Genomic DNA, 17,978 nt, shown 5'->3' on the forward strand with positions numbered 1-17,978 from the left:
CAGGGCTAAATCCCATCTGCCACTTATCCGATCACACGGGGAGAAAGTGCAAACTCCACACAGTCACCCTTGGTAGGAATCGAACCCGGGTCCCTGGCGCTGTGAGGCAGCAGTGCTAACCATTGTGCCACCGTGTCGCCCAGGCGGCAGAAGGAGTGTATCAAATGATCAAGACCTGGTGCTGCAGTCAACATCATGACGCACACAGACCGGTGCGAAGTGGCTCAACATGGTAATCCAAAGAGAAGCCATTGGAAGCAAGACTGAGGCTATACGAGATACAACACTCATACCGAAAGGACAAAATAACCTGGGAGCTCAACGCAATGGCAGGAATGAAGATCTGGAGTTCCAGATCATGGGCAGTACACCACTCATCTCAGCTGGAGCAAGTCTAAACCTTGGATTGGTAACCCCAGAAGTGCCAGAGATTCACATTAACCATTGACCACCGAACAGGACCTAGATGAGCACCAAGATGTGTTTACATGGATTGGAATTCTACCTGCAGAATCTCAGCTCGAAGTAGAGGAGAGTGCAAGACCAATTCAGCATCTGCCGAGAAGAGTTCCAGCCTCCCTCAAGCCGAGCCTCAAAAAAACAAGATGGGGCTGGAAAAAAGGGAATAGCAAGAAAGTGAGAATTCCTCCAGAGTGGATTAGCAGCAAGGTAGCAGTGAAACAACCTGGAAAGCTGAAAGTATGCTTAGGTCTAAAGGATCTCAAAGCCCTGAAGAAATCTAACTATCCCATGCCAAACATCGAAGGTGCTTAGCCACAAATTGCCATGGCAAAGATCTTCACTACACTACCGTAGATGTGAAGGATGGTTAGAACATAGAACATACAGTGCAGAAGGAGGCCATTCGGCCCATCGAGTCTGCACCGACCCACTTAAACCCTCACTTCCACCCTATCCCCATAAGTCAGTAAACCCCACCTAACTATTTTGGACACTAAGGGCAATTTGTCATGGCCAATCCACCTAACCTGCACGTCTTTGGACTGTGGGAAGAAACCGCAACACCCGGAGGAAACCCACGCGCACACGGAGAGAACGTGCAGACTCCACACAGTGACCCAGCGGGGAATCGAACCTGCGACCCTGGAGCTGTGAAGCCACAGTGCTAGCCACTTGTGCAACCGTCTGCCCAAAGTTACTGGCCCCAGCTTTCTATTTACATTCTGGATGCCTTCAGAGAGGTACAGGTGGCTGCGCATATCGTTTGGCATTTTCACAGCTCCAGAAGAGTATCAATGCAGATAACATTAGATAGTCTGTGATCTTCCCAGAGTGGAGGATCTATTAGTCTATTGTGGAGACACAATGGAAGAAGCCATAGCAGACCATGATCAGAATTTGAGGCGACTGCTAGAGAGAGCGCGCCTGATGAAGAAGAAAAATATTGCAATTGAAGATGACTGAACTCAAATATACAGGTTATGTACTGACAGCAAAATGTCCATGCCTGGATCCTGACAAGGTGTGTGCTGGAGCAGCGATGCAGCAACCAACAGATGTGAAAGTAGTGCAATGATTTGTTGGATTTGTGAATGATGGCGCAAAGCTTTGCCTAATTTGTCGTCAAGTGTGAACTATTTCCTTAGCTGACTGCCACGATGTTCAGATGTATTGGGGCACAGATCAAGCAACAGAATTCACTAAAATCAAATAATTAGGGATGATAATTAGAGGCAGACATTCAATGAAACGCAAAATGCTACAGCGAGGGGCCCAGGCCACTGGGGACGGGGGCCCATACGGAGAGGTGACTGTTGGGTTGGGAACGCCAATCAGAGCTTTTATAGCTGTAAATTTGCTGATAGGCTTGAGCCACCCCGGCACCGGTCCGCCAATCTTCAGGTGAGCGGAGAATCGCTGCCACTGGCGCCGGCGTGGTCGGCGTGGCACCGGTCGGGGGCCGCTCTACACGGCCCCCCCCCCCCGGCGATTCTCCGCCCAGGATGGGCCGAGTGGCCACCCACAAAAAGCCTTAGTCCCGCCGGCGTTGTTCACATCTGGTCTTACCCGGCTGGACCTCGGTGTCCATCCCATCTGGGGCGGCCTGGTTGTTGGTGGTGGGGGAGGTCCGAACCGGGGTGGGGGGGCTCCATCGTGGCCTGGCCCACGATCGGGGCCTACCGATTGGCGGGCCGGCCTCTTGTGGTGGGGGGCCTCTTTTGCTCTGCGGCGGCCCCCGTAGCCCTACGTCATGTTGCGTCGGGGCCAGCACGGAGAAGGAGGCTACCGCGCATGCGCGCCGGTCGCAGCGCATATGCGCAGACCCACGGCGCCCATTTGACATCGGTATCGGCAGCTGGAGCGGCGTGGGTCGCTCCAGTGCCGTGCTGGCCTCCCGTAGGGCAGAGGATCGCTACACATAGCAGTCCGAAGACACCAGTCGTTAAACTCTCCAGTTTTTAGGTTAGCGTCAACACTCTGCCTTCAGATGGGAGAATCCCGCCCCCTGACTTGGTGTGAAGTTTCTGAACTTTCATTGAGTAAAAGTGCAAAGCAGCAGCCAGGTTGCTGGCATTCAGTCTGTAGGCAGCCAGAGGCAAAAGTGAGGTTGCCGACCTAACATCGGTGCAAAGCTTTCAGTGAGGTGAGGAGGTGGTCTTGGCCCTCAGTTGTTGAGGGGAGCAGCGGGGAGACTCTTGACCTCCAGGCTAGAGCGGAGGAGGGCGGGCAACCAATCGAAAAGAACAGAGGCTGCCAGGCCAGAGAGCCAGCAGCAGCACCCAGGCAGCCAGCTAGGAGCACACATGGTCATCATCACTCGAGGCCTGGATACCCGATCCAGAGATGAGCCGAGCAGCATTCAGGAGGTGCGAAGATGTCCAAACAAGCGCCGGGGTAATTTCTTGGGGAACAGCAGCCAGCGGGTGCAGGACGACTTGAGGAAAGCCAGAGGCCAGCCAGGCAGGGCTGAGTGAGAGGATTGGGCTGGGCAGCAACCGAACCGGGCAGCAAGGGCGAGAGAGAGAGCAGAGGCCAGGCCAGATAGCCAGCAGCTAATCATTGGGGGTGGGCCGCCATGTCACCAGGGAGAGGGACCTGAAGTGGGGCCCCTGCAAAGAGGGAGAGCACGAGGCCCCCAAAAGTATAAGTCCGCCTCTAACAACATGGCAATGCTGGAGTAATATGACAATGATGAAATCACCTTACAGCAGGATGCCAGCGAGAAAGGCACATTTAAAACCGCTAGAAATAATTTCCTCCCTGCTGAAGCGAGGTTCCACAATTTCAAATGCTCCCTTTCTTGGTTTCCACGATTGGTTTTCATAGGACCTTGAATCACATCATTAACATGGTTCTTACAACATGAAATAGCAATTATAATTGTCTGCATCAAGATTCACTCATATTTCTGATGCAAATCCAACAATCTGACACACAAGAGGTTGACTCGAACTTCCCTTCTTATGAGATACTGATGGTACAGCACAAATGGACCAGCAATTTGTGGACATTTGTGATTCATGGCTCATCTCTTCCACACCACACATGGTTGTTTTGGGTTTTTTTTTTTAAAAAACACACAAATAACAATTTGCATCCTGAATTCACCATTAATTTTCCAGCAATTTCTGCTGCTAAATAGAGAGTTAAGCTATAATTCCTAATTAATGTTAAGCAAACACTGGGTGTGTTCATTCAAAGATTTGCTACTCAGGCTGGAGACTATGACACTGAAAATGTTAGTGGGAAGGTCAACTGAGAGTCTACAGACCTTGTAGTTCTGGCAATTTTTGTACTGGAGCGTTGACTTTAAAATGAAACAGGCAGTTGTTAACCATGTAAACTGACGCAGGAAATTACATTCAGCAACTTGTGATGTTAGTTAGTTGGCAAACCTTCTTTTAATGACATTTCTATTTAAAGTTAATGGCTGGAATTCTCTGTTAGGGCCACTTAGGGCGCAATTTAAGGGAAAAGTTTCTTAGGGCGCGATCTACCCAAATGGGAACAGAGTCCCGTAGCACGCGATTAGCCAGATGATTCCCGGCACTCGGGATATTTGATTTATGCCTCTATAATTGCCTCATTCCCCAGGATAATTTCTCCCGTCATTGATGGACCAACTTTTATAAAAGTTCTTACAATCTGTTTTTATATTTTTGGCTAGTTTGCTCATTATATTTTTCTTCCTTTTTTAATCAACATTTTAGTTGCCCTTTGCTGGTTTCTAAAACACTCCCAATCCTCAGACTTCTTATTTATATTTGCAATATTGTAAGCCTCTTCTTTTAATCCAATATTATCACTAACTTGCAGATTGACTCATGGATAGGTCTTTCTTGCAAAGTTTTGTTTCTCCATGGAATGTACTGTTGTTGGGCATTTTGAATGGTTCATTTGAATGTTCCCACTGATCATTTACAGCCATACCTTTCAGACTATTTACCGTAGCCAATTCTTCCCTCATATCCATGTAATTGGCTTTGTTTTAACTATCATTGTTTGTGATTGCAGTATGTCATTTTCAAGTTCAACCTGGAATTCAGTGGTATTATGATCACTGTTTCCCAGTGGATCTTTTACTGTGATATTACTATTTCACACACAATACAAAATCTAAGCTACCTTCATCCCAACTGGTTCCAAAGCTTATTGGTCCACGTAACATTCATGAAAACATTCCACAAACTCATCTTCTAGACCATTCTTGTCAATTTGATCGTCCGAATCTAGAAGATTGAAGTCCCCCATAATTATTACATTGCCTTTGTTACAAGCTCCTTGATTACTTGTTTAATGCACTGTCTAGCAGTCTATCTACTGCCAATGGGCCCAGAAACTATTGTTGTTTTATGACTCCTGCTATTTATACCCATACTGATTCTACTTCAAGATCTTCTGAGGCCAGATCCCCTCTACTCTCAAGTCTTGATGCCATCCTTTACAATCAGGACTACCCAGCTCCTTTTCCATTCCGTCTGTCATTCTGGAACATTTGTGTATCCTGGAATCTTATCCACCTTTCCTTCACCTTTCTCCTCTTTGCTTCCCCCTTCCCCTCCCCCCACATCTGCAGTTCATCCTCTGATGTTAGTTTCTCTGCTGTTTGACCTTTCACATCTTTTGTTCTCTCTGGGGACTGCCATTAGCACTCTTTCCCCTTGGTTTCTGTGGCCATTAGCACCCGGTTTCCCTGGACTTCTGTGGCTATGACTCATCTTTCATTCTCACTCCACAGTATAAATATTTCCCACTTTCTGTTTGTTAGCTTTGACAAAGAGTCACCGGACTCGAAGTGTTAGCTCTTTTCTCTCCCTACAGATGCTGCCAGACCTGCTGAAATTTTCCAGCATTTTCTCTTTCGTCTCAGATTCCAGCACCGCAGTAATTTGCCTTATATTTATTTCCCAACCTTGATCACCTTATAACCACGTATCTGTAATGGTGAGTAGATCCAAATCATTTACCACTCTTTATCATTAGTTCACGCATCCTTTTGAGGATGATATGTGCATTCAGATAAAGAACATTTAATTAATTTATTTCTTACTGCAATGTCCTTATTTGTTGACATACATTTTTTTGTTCAACTCTGTCTCTCCCGGTCTCATTCTGCTTGTTCTTATCCACATTGCTGCACTCCTTCAATGCCTCGACCTCTCTCTTTGGATTTTTAAATCTTTCCACAGCCAAACCCTCCCACCCAGTCTCTTGCTAGTTTAAATGCCTCCTTATGGAATAGGAGCGGTACTATCTCACTGATGGGGTGATGGCACCGAGTGGCCAGTCGTGTATGCATCTGACAGATGGAGAGAGGAGAAGTGCACAGATTGATAACGGGGGTTTGGCCTTGATATTCGCGGTAAAGAATTTTCATCAACACTCCTTGGCCAACACATTATCATCATCATCACAGACCAATAACCTTTATTTGGACCTCTTTAAAAAGAGGACATGGTAATCGCTCCCATTGCCTTGGCCCGGATCCAATGCTGGGCACTAATATTGGTGGTGTACAAGTACACCTTCGAGCATCGCCCAGGAATGCAAATAGCAAATGGGTTGCGTACCACAGCCCAAGAGCACACCACCCCTAGCAGTGATGGATGAAGTCATTATGACTATATTTCATGGACACCCTGCCAGTATCCGTCACACAGATCCAAAATTGGACCCAAATGGACCCTACATTTACAAAGTTCGCAAGGAGCTCCATCTAGCGGCCTGGACCCAATGTGGACATTGAGAATATGGTGAAACAGCGCACGTTCTGCCAAGAGAATCAGAGGTTCCCGTCAGCGGTCTCACTGCATCCATGGGACTGGCCAGGGAGATCCTGGGCATGCAGATTTCGCAATGGGATCTATGTCTCTAATCTTAACTGACGGCCATTCCAAATGGATGGACATAGATCAGATGGCCTCCACTACTTCCAGCACAATCACAGAGAGACTCTGACAGTCAATCAACACCCACAGAATACCAAAGGTTCTTATAACGGGCAACAGCACCCCATTCCCCAGTCGGGAATTCCAGGCGTTTATGAAGAATAATGGAGTGAAGCATATCTGTATGACATATCATCCATGCTCAAAACGGCCCACAAGAAAAACCACAACAGTGGAGATCAGACAGGGTCTTCCAGCCGGGAGACATAGTCCGCATCCGTAACTTCGGAGACAGCTTCCCTTGGGTTCTGGAAGTCGTAATAGAGAAAACGGGGTCCGTATCATAAGGTCAAAACCATCAGAACACCTTACAAAAACACGTAGACCACCTCAGAAGTAGGTTACCCCTTACTGAGGAAACTACTCCTGCGAAACAGCACCCTCCACATCCTTCATCCCAGCTTACAGGCAAGGCCCTCCGGTCAGTCAGCAAGAAGACGAGGACATCTCTGAAATGGATGTAGAAGTGACACAACCCCAACTGGAGGTCACCGTTGAGGAAGGGCCCCAGCAGCAGCCCTTCGACGTTCATCGCAGAAGAAACAATCCGCTCTACGCTTCCCGACCGATCCCACTGATGGTAGACACATGGCCACATGCAAAGAAGCAAAGGAAGCCCCATTGTCATGAGAGCGAGGGAGAACATTTGGACTTTGGGGCGGGGGGGGGGGGAGAAAAGAGGAGTTGGGTTGTAGGGTCCCACGAGGACCATGGGGATCATTAATATATCTCTCCGTGGGACGTGTGGTTTAAGAATTTCCCTGGTAGCAAGCGGAGGCCCACCCAGCTGGGACTGGTTAACTGAGCTCTTTAAATACCGGCCCCAACGTGGACCGGCAGTGCTGGTTGTCCTGGTTTGGGACTCTATTGCTTGAAGTTTAACCTTCTGGTTGTGGTAGTCACCACTGATGTATATATTAGGTGCTTTGAGGCAAGGCCCTGTACTACAGGTATGGGGGTAGTTCCCTGCCTGCTGGCTCCGCCCAGTAGGCGGAGTATAAATGTGAGCTTCTCGTACAGCAGCCATTTCGCCAGTTGCTGTGGGAGACCACGCATATTAGTGTAATAAAGCCTCGATTGCATCCAACTCGTCTTTATGTAATTGATCATGCATCAATTTATTACACTTAAGTTTTCAGAAGATGGACCTCCGCATCAAGCCGGATCGCCTGCAGCTCGATCCGCAATCAGGCAACGCCAAAAAGGACTTTGAACATTGGCTAGCCTGTTTCGAAGCTTACATCAGGTCTGCACCAGACCCAATTCCGGAAGCTCAGAAGATTCAGATCCTCTACACGCGGCTGAGCTCCAACATCTTTCCACTTATCCAGGACGCGCCGACCTACGAAGACGCCATGGCGCTACTGAAGGAAAATACGCTCAGCAGACTAACACGCTCTATGCCAGGCACCTCCTCGCCACTCAGTCAACTTCCTGGTGAGTCAGTGGAAGGTTTCTGGCATGTTCTAATTCCCCTAGTCAGACACGGTCTGGCCTTCACGGCCACAGAACACTCGAACTTGCTTATGAGAGACGGTTTTGTTACGGGGATAGGGTCGGATTACATCCGGCACCGCCTCTTAGACCTCGCGGCAACCAAAAAGCTAGCGCTCTCGCTGACGGTCGCTTCACGCAACATCCAGGCCTACACCTCGGCCGCGTGGCCCACCCACCCTACGCATCGTGGACTCCGCAGACGGCCGCCCCATCGGGGACCCCACTCAGCCAACCCCACGCCTGTGCCGCGCGGCAGCCAACCAACCCGGGGGGGCCCCAAATATTACTTCTGTGAGCAGCCAAAACACCCCCGATAACGCTGCCCGGCCCGGAGTGCCCTTTGCAAGGCCTGCGGCAAGAAAGGACACTTCGCTGCGATGTGCCAGGCCCGCACAGTCGCCGCTATTGTTCGGAACCTCCCCATGGCCTGCCAGTGGGCGCCACCATCTTCCCCTCCCCAGACCACGTGCAGCCCGTGGGCGCCGTCATCTTGTTCGACCCCCACCACGTGCGGCCCCTGGGCGCCGCCATCTTGTCCTCCCCAGGATCATCAGGCGCCGCCATCTTGTTTCCCCCATGACACGTGCGGCCCGTGGGCGCCGCCATCGTACCAGGACCCATGCCCCCCGGGCACCCTATCGTCTGCCACCATCGACGACCAGCCGCGTCTCGCCTCGGTCACGATTGACCAGTCCCGCCCACGCAACCTAGCAACGGCCTCTACCAACGTGAAAATCGATGGGCATGACATCTCCTGCCTGCTGGACTCCGGGAGCACCGAGAGCTTCATCCATCCCGATACAGTAAGGCGCTGCTCCCTCGCGGTACACCCCGCCAACCAGAGAATCTCCCTGGCCTCCGGGTCCCACTCTGTGGTGATCCGGGGGTACTGCATAGCCACTCGCACTGTCCAGGGCGTGGAGTTCAACGGCTTCCGCCTCTACGTCCTCCTCAACCTCTGCACTGCCTGGACTTCCAGTGCAACCTCCAGAGCCTAACATTGAAATTCGGCGGGCCCCTACCACCCCTTACTGTGTGCGGCCTCGCGACCCACCTTCCCTATTTGCAAACTTAACCCCAGATTACAAACCCGTCGCCACCAGGAGCAGACAGTACAGCGCGCAGGACAGGACCTTCATCAGGTCCGAAGTCGAGCGACTGCTTCAGGAAGGCATCATCGAGGCCAGCAACAGCCCCTGGAGAGCCCAAATGGTAGTTGTGAAAACTGGGGAGAAACACAGAATGGTCGTGGACTCCAGCCAGGCCATCAATAGGTACACACAGCTCGATGCGTACCCCCTCCCACGCATATCTGATATGGCCAATCAGATTTCACAGTACCGGGTCTTCTCAACTGTCGACCTAAAATCCGCCTACCACCAGCTCCCCATCCGTAAGGCGGACCGCCTATACACTGCCTTCGAGGCAGATGGCCGCCTTTATCACTTTCTTAGGGTTCCCTTTGGGGTCACCAACGGGGTCTCGGTTTTCCAATGGGAAATGGACCGAATGGTTGACCGGTACGGGCTGCAGGCCACTTTCCTGAACATAGACAATGTCACCATCTGCGGCCACGATCAGCAGGACCATGACGCCAACCTTGCCAAATTTCTCCAAATCTTGAGGTGGAGGATCGAGCTCTCCACCTACAACTACAAGATTTTGTGTTGCCCCGGTAAGCTCAACGAGCCCCCCGATGCCCTATCCCGAGGTACATGTGCCAGCGCACAGGTGGACCGACTCCGGACTTTGCACGACAACCTTTGTCACCCGGGAGTCACACGTTTGTACCACTTCATCAAGGCCCGCAATCTGCCCTACTCCGTCGAAGATGTCAGGGCAATCACCAGAGACTGCCAGGTTTGCGCGGAGTGCAAACCGCACTTCTACCAGCCAGACCGTGCGTGCCTAAGGCCTCCCGGCCCTTTGAACGCCTCTATGTGGACTTCAAAGGGCCCCTCCCCTCCACCGACCGTAACACATACTTCCTCAGTGTGGTCGATGAATATTCCAGATTCCCCTTCGCCCTCCCATGCCCCGACATGACGCCTGCCACCGTCATCAAAGTCCTCAACACCATCTTCGCTCTGTTCGGCTTCCCCGCCTACGTCCACAGCGAAAGGGGATCCTCATTCATGAGCGATGAGTTGCGTCAGTTCCTGCTCAACAAGGCTATCGCTTCGAGCAGGACGACCAGCTATAACCCCCGGGGAAACGGGCAGGTGGAGAGGGAGAATGGGGCGGTCTGGAGGGCCGTCCAACTGGCCCTATGGTCCAGAAATCTCCCGGCATCACGCGGGCAGGAGGTCCTCCCCGACGCACTGCACTCCATTCGGTCGCTCCTATGCACTGCGACTAATGACACACCCCATGAACGCCTCTTTGCCTTCCCCAGGATGTCCACCTCCGGGGTGTCGCTCCCGACTTGGCTTGCAGCTCCAGGACCCGTACTCCTCCGTAAGCACGTACGACTCCACAAGGAGGACTCGTTGGTTGAGGGTACAGCTACTCCACGCCAACCCACAGTACGTCTATGTAGCGTACCCAGACAGCCGCCAAGATACTGTCTCCCTCAGGAACCTGGCACCAGCTGATTCCACACACACACACACCCCTCCGCCACCCTCCCCTCCCCCAGCCGCAACCCCCGCCCCAGGACAATCCATTCTCCCCCTGCCCACGCCCGAGGATGAAGAGGATTTCGGCATGCTCCCGGAGTCATCGAAGACCAGACCGACACCGGAATCGCCGCCATCACTGCGGCGCTCCCAACGGCAGATCAAGGCCCCGAACCGACTGAACCTGTAACTTGATCGGGACTCTTAAAAAAAAAAAACATCATCCTTCTGTATAACTCTCCTCCACCCCCGCTGGACTCAAAAAATTAATTTCTGTACTTTAAAACATCTACTTGTATATAGTTCTCCACCACCCCCGCCGGACTCAATTTTAACAGGGGGTGAATGTGGTAATCACCACTGATGTATATATTAGGTGCTTTGTGGCAAGGCCCTGTACTACAGGTACGGGGGTAGTTCCCTGCCTGCTGGCTCCACCCAGTAGGCGGAATATAAATATGTGTGCTCCTCGTACAGCGGCCATTTCGCCAGCTGCTGTAGGAGGCCACACACCTTGGTGTAATAAAGCCTCGATTGCAGCCAACTCTCGTCTTTGTGTAATTGATCGTGCATCGCTGGTTTAAGTTGTCTTTTCTTGGTAATTCTGTCTCCTGCTCTTTGCTCTCTAATTTTAAATAATGGTGTTTTGTCACCGTCTTTAGCCTTCAAAGCTATGAGCTTGTGCAGTTTCTATTCTTCTTTAAAAGCAGGTTTGTGTTGCTATATTTAATCAACTGCTGGAGGAAAGGCGGAGTCACTTCCTATTGAAGAATATCAAACGTGAAGCACCGATTGCTATCTGTTGACTCCCTGCATCTTGCACCCACAAGAGATGCATCTATACACTCCCATCACTATTTACTGGGTTTCAGCTTAACTGTAGCCAAAATGATCAATGCTATATCAAGCCTAAGCTTTTAGGGTCTTTTTTTTTTTTTTAAATGTTATTGTCTGGGCAAAGTTACCTTTATTACTGTTATTCCTCCTTATATTTTACAGCAGGTTGCTGATTGTGCTGAGCTCTGTTTTGTAATGTGGAAACCCATTTGTTCCATCAGTGGATTTGCAAAGGTTCTAATCTTCCAACCATGTCTGCACTTAATATGAATGCATGTTGATGGGCTGAGGAATTTGTTTCCCCATCCAATACCACCACTTCGATATGTGCGAGTGATACGAGGTGCTAGTAGCCGAGTAATATTAAAGCACATATGCAGCCTGACATTGCTTCAAGTACACACCTGGTACAAGGTGTGGGGTTGTATTGAAGCCCTCCACTGACCCCCTCAACTCTAATCTTTTCCAACTGGAGAAAATCGTACAAGTCCCCCAGCCAGGCCGCCACCCTCAGCGGTGTATCCGACCTCCAATTTAGCAAGATCCTTCGCCGGCAATTAGAGGTAAAGGCCACATCATCAGCCCCCTTCCCCTCCAGCAGCCCCGGCACTTCCGATACCCCACAGATAGCCACCATTGGGTCCGGCCTGACCTTCAATCCCACAATTTTAGATAACCCCCCAAACACCGCTTCCCAGTAACTCTCCAGCTTCTCTCAAGCTCAGAACATGTGCGCGTGATTTGCCGGCCCTTGCCCACAGTTCTCGCACACATCGGCCACCCCTTGAAAGAATCCACTCATCTTCACCCGGGTCATATGTACCCTGTGCACCACCTTGAACTTGGATCAAGCTCATCCTCACACCAAAGGCCGCAGCCCGTCTCCCCCCCAACTCCTCCCATTTCTCCTTGATCTTCACCATCTGTGCCACCCTCCTGCTGCCCCAACCGCCCATGTATATCCCCAATCCTACCCTCTCCCAACTCATCTGGAAGCAGCAGTTTCTCCAATAAGGTGGACTCCGACAACCTGTGAAATGTCCTCCACTCCTTTTGCACAACGTCCCTCAACTGCATATATCTAAATTCACTCCTCCTCGGCAAGTCAAAACTCTACCGCAGCTAATCCAGAGTAGCAAACATCCCTTCCAAGTACAAGTCCTTCGCCTTACCAGTCCTGCCTCCCTCCACTTTCCATATACCCCATCCATCTCCCCAGCTTAATCCTATGGTTCCCGCACAGTGGTGTCAACACCGACATCCCCTCTTAAGTTGCCTCTACCGCTGATTCCACACCATGAGCGTCGACTGTAACACCGGGCTCCCCATATATTTTCCCGGAGCTAGTGGCAGCGGAACCGTCACCATAGTCCTCAGACTGGACCCCCTACATGACTCCTCCTCCATTCTGACCCACTCCCCCATCATCGCCTCACCTTCTTCACATTCACCGCCCAGTAATAATGCAGCAGGTTTGGGAGCGCCAACCCCCCTTTCTGCCTCTGTAACAGAGCCCTCTTTACCCTCGACACCTTCCCCGCCCATATAAACTCCTAAATCACAGTCTCCAGAAGGCGGCCTTAGGGAGAATGATCAATAGGGTCTGGAAAACAAACAGGGACTTTGGGCAGCATAATCATCTTTACCACCTGCACCCTCCCTGCCAGTGTCAAGTGTAACGTATCCCATCTCTTAAAATCCCACCCCAATCTCCTCCACCAACGTTGTCAAATTCGCTGTGCATCATAGTCCATTCCCTCGTCCCTCGAATCCCCAAATACTTAGCTCATTTCTAACAGCCATTGATGAACTCATGTCGTTTTGTGCCATATATTCCGTCTTTGAAAGTCTAACAGACTATCAGAAAATAATTTCATGCCAAACTTGTATGCCCATCAAGGAGAGAAAATCCTGACCTCATTAGTCTCGGATGGAATAAACCCACGTTTCATCTATGAAATGTTAGTTTTGGGGCCACAGTACCACATGTTGTGAGGAATAGAAATATTCATGTGCAGCAGATGCTGCTCTTTAGAGATTCAGGTAATATATATTATTTGGGAGGATTCATTTTTACCTTGATTCAAAAAGGCACTTTGCCTTTTGAATGAGAAGCCAGGGATTGATTTCTGTTAAAGTGAACATAAAAGATGCTATGGCACTATGGACCAGGAGTTTACCTGGCGTGCTGGCCAACTTCTCTCCCTCCATAAGACTTTGCAAATAAATAATTGGTCATTCATCTCATTGCTGAATACCTGACCTTCTGCAGCACAAGGTGACGGTGACATTTATCCAATCATCTCAAAGTAGGACTGTGGACAAGACTTTTACCTAGTCTTCTATGGGGTGTAGGCTGTCCTTGTCGACAGCGTAACCTGAAATACACATTTTTCTCTTTTAAGGCAAATGCCTGCATTGGAGAATCGCTGGAAGACTTCCTCCAAATTTTACAGGAGGTCCTTTTATGTGGCTCTGGAGATTAATGCATCGCCCAGGTATATTGGTACCCTTGACAATCCTTGAAGGATGTTTCCCATCACCCTCTGGAAAATAGCACATGCCGAAATTCTCCGAAAGGTAGACGAGTATATTCAAGTACCTTGTGGATAGTAATAGTGACGTATTTTAAGGCAGCACGGTGGCGCAGTGGGTTAGCCCTGCTGCCTCACGGCGCCGAGGTCCCAGGTTCGATCCCGGCTCTGGGTCACTGTCCATGTGGAGTTTGCACATTCTCCCCGTGTTTGCGTGGGTTTCGCCCCCACAACCCAAAAAGGTGTGCAGGGTAGGTGGATTGGCCACGCTAAATTGCCCCTCAATTGGAAAAAATTAATTGGGTACTCTAAATTTTTTTTTTAAAGTCACGCATTTTCCAGATGCCACATCAGGTTCCAGCTGGAGGTATGCATGGCTCATATCTAGTTTTGTGAATATGTGGTACTGGTCTAGGCAGAAGGTTCTGTTGACCGTCATCTTATAGTCATTGCAAAGGCGGACTGCCTAGTCAGGCTTCAATACTGGGACAACTGGTGCAGCCCATTCTATAAATTGTACCGGGTGAATGATGCCTAGGTTCTCCAGTCACTTCAATTCGATATCTACCTTGTTGAGTGGGGCATAGGGGACTGGCCGTGCCCTGAAGTATTTGGCTTGGGACTCTAGGTCTGCGTAGATTTTTCTGAGGCCTTCCTGGAATATCTCAGGGTACTTCCCTATGACTTCTTATAAGTTGCCGGTGCCCATTTGAAAATTTGGATGCCAATCCAGGCAAATTTGTTTCAGCCAGTCTCTGCCCAAAAGGCTGGGTCCTGGGCCTTGTACTACTATTAAGGGGAGGCGGCCGTCTGCTGCTCATTGTGACTGGGGTTAGGGCAGTTCCTTTGATGGGTAATGGCTTCCATGTGTACGTGGACAGCCTGACCCTGGTATCTCGCAGGCCTAGGGGAGGAATGCCCGCCTGAAAGTCTGTTCCACTCTAATGGAGACGGTGGCTCCCGTGTCTATTTCCAGTCCCAGGAGGTGACCGTTAACCTGGAATTTGCTCTGGATTGAGGCCACCTTGGGAGCAGGGGTGCATTAACTCTTCCTGTTCGGGCTGGTTGATTTGTAAAGCCCTGGCCGGAGTTGGCTTTGTCGTCTGGCCTGGACTGTACACGTTCTGCCAATCCTGGCAGCCTTGCCTTGTGGTCGTAGGGCAGGCCCAAGTGCAGCAACTCTGGGATTGCTCTTTGTAGTCCTTCAGGGAGGTTTCCCATCCGTTCTAGTGTCTCATGGCTGTCGGCACTTGGGGCCTCAATAATCTCTGTGGGGTTTTCCCTCCGACCCTCGACCTCCTCAATTTTTCACTTTTTATTTTCTTAACTGGAAGGAGGATCTCCAAGGCGTCCCATCCTGCCCTGCCTGCCTCATCAGCACTCTCCTCTCCCAGTGTGGCTACTGAGGCAGGCAGTCACAAAAGACGTGCAGTTAGGTAATTTGGACATTCTGAGGAGCAGTGGCTTCATTCAAGAGTTGTGAAGACTTGATGCGGGGGGGGGGGGGGGGGGGGGGGGGGGGGGGGTGCCTCAATGAATTCTGAATTCTCCCTCTGTGCACCCAAACAGGCGCCGGAATGTGGCGACTAGGGGCTTTTCACAGTAACTTCATTGCAGTGTTAACGTAAGCCTACCTGTGACACTAATAAAGATTATTTAGCGACCAATTAAACACCTTTTTGGTTCAATGCAGCCACGGAATAACACTATATAACTACAGCCCTTGCAGATGTGACTGATTAATGATAATAATAATCTTTATTATTGTCACCAGTAGGCTTACATTAACACTGCAATGGAGTTACTCTGAAAATCCCCTAGTCGCCACATTCCAGCGCCTGTTCGGGTACACAGAGGGAGAATTCGAAATGTCTAATTCACCCAACAAGCGAGTCATTCGGGACTTGTAGGAGGAAACCAGAGCACCTGGAGCAAAACTCACACAGTCACGGGGAGAAAGTGCAGACTCCACACAGACAGTGACCCAAGTGGGAATCGAACCTGGGTCCCTGGAGCTGTGAAGCAACTGTGCTAGCCACTGTGCTGCCGTGCCGCCCGATTTGTTACAAAGGTGACCTCAATTGTTGGTATATTTTACACATTTCTTTCTTAATTAGAGCCTCAATGTAAAATTACAAAGCTAAAGTTAACGAAGAATAATGGAAAGCGGTACTTTGAGAAAATTGAGTCACAGATCATTTAACATTTTCTTAGAATTAATTTTTTTTTTTTTTTTTTTAAATTGTGCACTGAATTTGGTGTTCTATAAAAGGTGAAAATCAGGGTACAGAACAGCTGCCACGTTTGCCTATACACCAAGTCACTGCACTTCAAATTAATTCAATTATAACAATGAATTATCTTTCATACAAGAACATGGGCAGAACTTTCTCAAAATTTTCAGTGACAAGTTCAGACTGAAAACCGATGTGCATCTCTCCAGATGCATAGCTAGGTTTTCTGACCAGATTTTCTGGCACTAATCTGGAGACGTGGTTTGTGTTCACTCTGGTGGGGTGGGGCCTGATGGAGCTGGCAAGGTTGACTCCACTGAGATTGGGGCAGCATCTTTAAAGGGCGTCCCGATCTGCGCTGTAGGCAGCACGGTAGCACAGTGGGTAGCACTGTTGCTTCACAGCTCTAGGGTCCCAGGTTCGATTCCCGGCTTGGGTCACTGTCTGTGTGGAGTCTGCACGTTCTCCCCATGCATGTGAGAGTTTCCTCCGGGCGCTCTGGTTTCCTCCCACAAGTCCTGAAAGATGTGCTGTTAGGTGAATTGGATATTCTGAATTCTCCCTCGGTGTACCCGAACAGGCGTCGGAATGTGGTGACTAGGGGCTTTTCACAGTAACTTCACTGCAGTGTTAATGTAAGCCTTCTTGTGACAAAAGAGATTATTAAATTATTATTAAGAATAAACTTTCTTCCACCCTCCAAAGCACTGGAGCAAACCCCACTATGCATCGGGGCACATCCCCTCACAGGCATCAGATCTTCACAACTCTTGAATGAAGTCACTTCTCCTCATCTTAAACATAAATGATTGGCCCCTCATCCCGAGACCCTGTCCACTTTGCAAAGTACTTTTTGATATGTGGCGCTACACAAATACAAGTATGCTACCACTTAGAATACACAAATAAAGAGTAACAAGTGACAGCCCAAGCTCAGAAATCCAATCACAACCTGAGGTCATGGAAAACAACATCATTATTCTAACAGCACTTCAAACTCATGCCACATTGAGTAGAGCCGAGGTTTTTGTTGCATTATTGATCTTCAATTTCATTTGAGCGGATCCAGCTCTAAATTTCAATTGCTGTCAGTTTACAATGGTCTAGCTGAGAAACCATCAGTTTGCAAAGATTCTCAATTTAAAAAAAGAATTGATGGAAGTACACAATTGATTTACCAATATGTAAAACTGAAAGAAAGACAAATGTTTCTCCTTTGGTTCTTTTTTTATAAATTTTAAAACCCGAGAGCTTATACAACCTTATGGTTAAAAGCCACAGGTATTTTATCCGAGAAGAATCAAAGCGATACAGGAGCAAAATACCATAGATATGGATCTGGAGACAGCTCCTCAGGAAGGAGCTGTGACTATGAAGAAATACTGGAACAACAGGTAACATTCTTGAATAAGGCACTAATAGGGATACGAAGGAAATAATTACCAAGTTTTTGCATCAACTCAAATAATACATTCAATGAAACAAAGCACTCATACCAGACAGCGGAGGGCTGTTTTCACTGAACTTTTTCAATGCACTGATGAGTTCATGGATGCTGTGAAGAGTGTGATCCTGGGTCGCGTGAAGTAGCACCTTTTGAGCATCAGAAACCAAGCGGGAAACACTGCACAGACACAGAAGAAAGTAACATTCAGAAATAGGGTGAAACAAAATGTCAAAGTGGTCTCTTTCCTCCTACATTTAGCAAGGGAAAGCTACTTTTCCCTCCTGAACTGTCAGCACCGTTAAGATACAACATAGAATCTTTATAGTACAGGAGGCCATTCGGCCCATTTAGTCTGCACCGACCCTTTGAAAGAGCACCTTAACTAGGCCCAATCCTCTGCC

At 49.3% G+C, this 17,978-nt stretch overlaps 1 protein-coding gene across 3 annotated transcripts in view; it reads right to left on the bottom strand.

Moving 5' to 3' along the window:
• The window catches only part of LOC140395177 (phospholipid-transporting ATPase ABCA1-like), a 246,267-nt gene that overhangs the window by 184,929 nt on the left and 43,360 nt on the right, over positions 1–17,978 (bottom strand). For all 3 annotated transcript variants that reach the window (XM_072482683.1, XM_072482684.1, XM_072482682.1), the window contains exon 5: positions 17,627–17,754. In XM_072482683.1, coding sequence (XP_072338784.1) covers positions 17,627–17,754 — 128 coding nt within the window. The remainder of the gene's footprint in view (positions 1–17,626; positions 17,755–17,978) is intronic.

This window comes from Scyliorhinus torazame, chromosome 18 (assembly GCF_047496885.1).
Source record: "Scyliorhinus torazame isolate Kashiwa2021f chromosome 18, sScyTor2.1, whole genome shotgun sequence".
Taxonomy (NCBI): domain Eukaryota; kingdom Metazoa; phylum Chordata; class Chondrichthyes; order Carcharhiniformes; family Scyliorhinidae; genus Scyliorhinus; species Scyliorhinus torazame.